The sequence below is a fragment of the Melozone crissalis genome, unplaced genomic scaffold (assembly GCF_028551555.1).
Source record: "Melozone crissalis strain CALT ecotype California unplaced genomic scaffold, PUWL_Pcris_2 ptg000018l_1, whole genome shotgun sequence".
NCBI classification, from domain to species: Eukaryota; Metazoa; Chordata; class Aves; order Passeriformes; family Passerellidae; genus Melozone; species Melozone crissalis.
Genome location: NW_026535796.1, coordinates 38,251,853 through 38,257,852, shown reverse-complemented (window position 1 = coordinate 38,257,852; position 6,000 = coordinate 38,251,853). Strand labels below are relative to the sequence as shown.

General features: G+C 39.8%; 1 protein-coding gene across 3 annotated transcripts in view; it reads right to left on the bottom strand.

The window, feature by feature from the left end:
• Nucleotides 1–1,131: 1,131 nt before the first annotated feature.
• FLRT2 (fibronectin leucine rich transmembrane protein 2) overlaps nucleotides 1,132–6,000 on the bottom strand; it is a 57,876-nt gene continuing 53,007 nt past the window's right edge. For all 3 annotated transcript variants that reach the window (XM_054276291.1, XM_054276292.1, XM_054276293.1), the window contains exon 2: nucleotides 1,132–4,547. In XM_054276291.1, the coding sequence (XP_054132266.1) occupies nucleotides 2,152–4,137 (1,986 nt within the window). In that variant the 5' untranslated portion in view covers nucleotides 4,138–4,547 and the 3' untranslated portion in view covers nucleotides 1,132–2,151. The remainder of the gene's footprint in view (nucleotides 4,548–6,000) is intronic.

The window sequence follows — 6,000 nt, the reverse complement described above, 5'->3', positions numbered from 1 at the left end:
TAGAATACCCACTATAGCTGGAGAAAATAGTCAAAATATAGAATATAGACTGGAATTTCAAAATGTTATTTTAAAAGGTGTTGCTGGGAGGAAGTGGTTCCTTACAAAATGGTTGTACTTTGCCATCAATCATAACAGGGTTCATTTTGTCATTGCAGACAATTAGTGTTATCATGTGGTCTGAATTACAGAAAATACATGCTCATAGACTGCTGAGTTTCAAGAATGGGTTGAGTGAAATGAGTGAAGGAAAGGATTAAAACCTTTCTTTCCAGCATAAGGAGCTTCATAAAGTGACAAGTCTAAGCATTCCACTGTGAAGGTGCTTCAGCCTTTACTTCAAATCCACATGCAGCAACTTTCTCTCTATCACTTGGTGATCACTGTAAAACTTTCTCTCTTTGGTTCCCTACTACTTCTGGGAAGTTTTGTCTCTATCTTTTTTCTTTTTTTTTTTTTTCTTCACAATGTGATGCAGCTTTAGCGTGTCCCCAAACTCAGGAGAAAAATAGCTACATTAAAAAAGCAAACTGAAAAACCCCCAAATATAAAAAAGCAAACTGAAAAACTCCCAAATAATTAGATTCCACCACAGTTCTTGGCAGTCACTGAGTTTGCAGAGTGGCTGAAATATTACATAATTTTGAGAGCTGCATTATGGTTTTAATACAAGCATGATATTTTGCAAGGTGCATGTAAAGATCAAGGACTGAGAAGAATCTGAGGGTATAAAAAAACAAATTCTAAATGCAGCTACTGCTTGTGGAGCAGAAATCATTATGGAAAACTTGAAAATGCCTAAGGTAAAAGAAGGGTAATTCAGAGGGACACTGTGTACCTGTGTTCTCAAAATTTCCCAGTCAATCAAATGCTTAGCTAATGTCAGTCTCTGTATATTTTAATTGGGAAGGAAAAAAAGCAAAACAAACAAACAAAACCCACAAAGATTTGTACATGATTTTCCCCACTGAAGATATTTCAGTTTATAACAGCCCTCGAGGTCTTCCCAGTACTAAATAATTTTTTACAATATATTTCTTGTTTGTTTTCTCTTTTTGTCTTTTTTTTCTCCTATTTCTCCATACTGAACATAACTCAGGCCCCTAAGTCAAACAAGGCTTGAACCATACAAATTATTAGCAAAACCTTTGCATTGCCATTATAGTTTGCACCACATTTTCAGCAATATGCACTTTTAGATTTCAAATTACATGAACACATACATGAATACTGCAGAGCTGGGAGCACTCAGAGTTTCCCTCATTCTGGCCTTACCTGAACATGCTCACAAATGATGCTCTATGGAGAGGTGCAACTTAATGCCAGCTCTCTGTTACGTACTGTTACATAACCTTCACCTCCCACTGAGAAGGGTCAAAGAACGCCTAAAGCTTCTTAATCCTAATGAAAAGCGCAAACAGTTTCTGAGATAAAGTATATAGTATTGGGGACATTTTTTGGGGCAACTTTTGCAAATAGGAATCAAGGTCACTTTGAGTTTAACACTGAGTTCTTTCCACATTTTCTATTCCAAACAGATTGAAAGAAAACTAATCAAACAAGAGAGTAGCTTTTTTGGCAGCACTCAGAACTCCAGCTTTTAGTTGGAGGTGAGAAGTGCAGACCTGACAAAGAGGAAGGGATATATTTCCAATTGTTTGAAGCCCAACAGCAACTGCTGGGTTCAAGTCAGAAGGGTTGTGCCCATTTTATCTGAATTGCTTTTATCTGTTCCTAGTAACCCTGTTTTAATATGCACTTATTTTCCTGTATTCCAGGCCACCTAGAAACTTAACATCCCTCAGACTGCTTCGACAGCAAAGTGGTTAATGTTTGAAGAATGAGTCATTCTTTCCTTTGCCATGACATTGGGTTCTTATTGTACAACCCTGTACAGTACTCAGCAATAGTTTTTAAAGATTTAAAAAGCAAAGAGTTACAAAACCATTTGCAATTAACTTGAAATAGAAAAGATAGCACTTTTTTTTAAATCCCATTATATAGTACACCGTATAAATTACAGAGTATTCAAATGCATAAATGCATCTGTGTAACATTTATCAAATGTAATTTTTTTCATTATTCTTGGGGGGCTTATTTTTTCTAGAGTTTTTTTCTCCTTGTCCTAGAGACCCCCATGGTCCCTCACTATCACGTATGACAGTGCTCCAGGTCTGAGACGTTGCTGTTGCAGTATCGCATGTTGTTGGGGATGTGGCAGTCTGTGTAGTTAATGCCCCCGTTTGGGGTATAAATGGGCTGCAGTCTGAAATCTCCTTTAAGGAGCTGATCATTATTTAAGGAGACAATCTGGAAGCTGGTTTCCGTCATCTCCAGGATGGAGTTGTCCTTCTTGGTCCCTGCCTCACAGTAGTCGTCTTTCCGACGGCCCCGGTTGTATTTCCACTTCTGGGAGGTGTAACGACCTTTTTTGTGCATGTGCCAGCAAAAAATGCTGAGCAAGACCACGAGGACAAATATCACTGCACCCCCAATCAACCCTGCCAGCAGAAATGGGGAGCCTATGTTCTGAGAAGTCGTCTGCTCATGGCTGGAAGGGATGTTGCTGCCATTGAAAAAGGAAGCCTTGGTTGTGGCTTCTGAACAGACAGTTTCTTCTCCAGTCCGGTAGCTGTTATAAGTATCCAGTGGAACCAAACAAATCCGGTAAGTGGATTTGGGCTCCAGATTTACCAAGCTCGATTGCTGCTTCTCACCACTAATTATTCGTTCATGAACAATTCCTCCTACCAGACTATGGCCCATTTTAACCCATGTGAGTTTATATGCCATCACGGTAAAAAGTGACATCCAGTTGACTTGGATACAAGTGTCATTCACAAAGTGGATGGAAAGCTGAATCCAATCAGACAAAGGAGGTGTCACCCTTTCTCTGTCCTCCCTGTCAGGCACAGTGGGGAGTGTGGCTATGATGGGAGTGAGAGGATTATATTTACTGCTTGAGGAAGGAAATGATGGGCTGGGAACTAATGTAGTTGGCATGGTTGTAGCTGGGACTGGGGTGATGATAGGTGGCAGACCAGGGGTGGTGGTGGGGCATGACAACATATTCATACTGAGCTCCCTGACTGCCATACCTCGGACCTGCTCTGGTCCCTGGCACATAAAACCACGTACATTGATGGAAGAAGGAATAAATTTGAGCCATTCAGTGACCCACTTAATGCTGCAGTCACACAACCAGGGATTATTCCTTACAGTGAGTTGCCTCAGGCTATGGAGATTATCAAATACTCCCTTTGCCAACATCCGAAGTTGATTGTTGGAAATATCAAGACGTTCCAGTTTGTGGAGGTTTGAAAAGGCTGTAAGTGGTATATGGGTTATCTGGTTGTCCTGCAAGTAAAGTCTTAGCAGATGTGTACCTGGAAGATCGGGAGGAGGGTGAGTCAGTGAATTCCGAACTATTGAGAATTCCTTGAGCTTGGAGAGGTGGCTAAAAGTGCCTTCAGCTATGCCTTTATTAGTGAGGAGATTGCCATCCAAGATCAGACGCTCCAGACTTGTAAGATTCTGGAAGGCCAGGTCTGAAATGACGGCAATTCGGTTTTCGTCTACGCGAAGTTCTTGTAAGTCCAGCGGAAGGCCTACTGGCACACTGCTTAAGTGATTCTTGGACAAGAACAGAAGCTTGAGGCTGATGGCTTCCTGGAATGCCCCATCCTCAACGCCAACAGTGGAGATGGAGTTGTCATCCAGGTGCAGTTCTTCCAGCTTCAAAAGCTGAGCAAGAGCAGCACGTGAAATGGTCTGAATGTTGTTTTCCTGCAGGTGGAGAACCCTGACATTCTTGGGCAGGTTCATGGGGAATTCATCCAATTGATTGCCATACAGGTAGACTGTGTGCACAGACTGGACATTGTGCAACTCTGCAGGAAATCCAGCATTATTAATTTGGTTATTATGGAGGTAGAGGACGGTTACACCCTCCGGTATCCCAAGAGGCACTGAGGTCAAGCTTCGTTCATTACAGTAGACAAAGTTTCGGTCACAGCGGCAAACTTTTGGGCAGGCCAGAGTTTTGGAGACCTGCATGTAGAGCCCCAGGGAAAAGATAAGCCATGATTTCATGAGAAGAGCCCAATCTGTGGGCCACATTTTAGTCCACAAACCCATTTCTAATTTAAAGAAATAAAGTACCAAAGTGTTTAAGAACTGATAACAATAATAACGCACAGGTAACAAAATCTCAGGTCATTAAAATTGGCTTCTATTTATGTCCAGTGTTCAGGCCAGAGTTAAAGTCCTGCAGGCTAAGCATAAAATAATCCTTTTATAATTGGCCTGCCTCCTACTTCTGATAAGGAAAACACAGTCTGATTAGCCAGGGTTACAATGTTTGTTGCCTTCCTCCATGTGTGCTGAAAGAACCAGTAGCCATGTCTTTGCAAATGACCCACAGGTTTCTTTAAAGCTACCAAAAGTCTCTGTGCTTGGAGGTGTATTTCACTGAAGTCCGTTGGCTTCTGTCAGCTTTCTGAAGTCAGCAAAGTCCTCATATTCACTATCTGCCAGATCTGGTCTGCCTGTAGAAGGAAAGAGAAAAGAAAAAGCTTAATAGCACGAAACGTTTAATAGGGAAAATTAGGCCCATTAGAAGACTATTCTAAGTCTGAGCTCTTTATGGATTTCGGGGAAAAAAAAAAGGGAAAAAAGGCATTAATATTAAACATTAGCTTAATATTACTGCTAAATAGTCTTGAAATAGATTTGATGCAAAGTCATTGCAATGACTGAAAGACTTTCAGTGACTTCAGTGAAGGCTAGATCTATTACTTTCATTTGCATACTATACCTCCAGTCTTTGTCCTCTCACAGTCTGTTTAAAATTTTAGAACTAAAAACAACCCAAAAACCTAAACCATTTAACTGGAAATTTTTGCTCAGGTAATTATTTTTCTTTTGCAGAACCACTGACTTCAATGACTACTATTCACTGATGCCTGACAGAGCAGACTCTGGGCTGTACGATTTAATCATATTCTACGTTTTTTTTCATTTTCTACCAGACTCTGGAATATTCTGCTTCTATTTCTGTAATACCATTACATATATTGTCCAAATTAATGCACACTGCCAGATTATTTTGTCTTGCTCTAGTGAATTACTGACTTTGAGAAGAGTCTTTTAAACAAATATGGTAGTCCATGAATGTAAGATACCCAGCTGTAAGACATGTACTTGCTAAAACTATCATCTTGATATTGGTACTGATGTGAACTATGCTGTCAATAGATTCCACAACTTGCTTTCCACTAAATGAAACAGGCTCACATCTGCTAAGTTACTGTTTCAGGAGATCAGCTCAAACTATGGCAGTTTTGCAGAACAGCTCCTTTGAAACCATAAGGGTTAGACATGGCTTTTAATTTTGCTACACAGTTATCTGTGAATGGTTACATAAACAAGTGTGTTAACTTTGGTATAGCTGAGTTCCTTAACGTGTATCATCAGCTTGTAAGCATACTTTTTATGTTCACAGCTACTATTTATTATTCAGATCTATAACCCAACATTTCCTCTCTCTAAAGCATGCAATGAAAGGTACTTTGTTTGATGCTGTCTTGTCTCGTTATATGTTGTTTCCAATGATTGTTGCCCCATCCTCCCCTCCAAATGCATAGTTGGACCTAATGAAGGATATCAGCCTTGGCAAGTACAAAGCATGTGCAGATCTCAGGGTCTTCAATTACAGAGACATAAGCACAGTAATTTTCCAGGTTTTGTTTATCCAGATCAAAGCTCAGGCTAGGATTTCAAGAAAATAGAATTTTAGTGAAAAAAAATCTTGTTTCTTAATGGTGGTTGATTTTTTATTTTTTATTATTATTACATTTATATTTATTTAAACAAATTAAGAACATCCAGGTCATTCAGAAAGAAACTTACTTTTAGTACATAAAACCTTGTTAGTCTGATACAGCTGTGCAGTTTATAACATGTCCCTCATGCTACTTTTGGGAATCCCATGGACGGGTA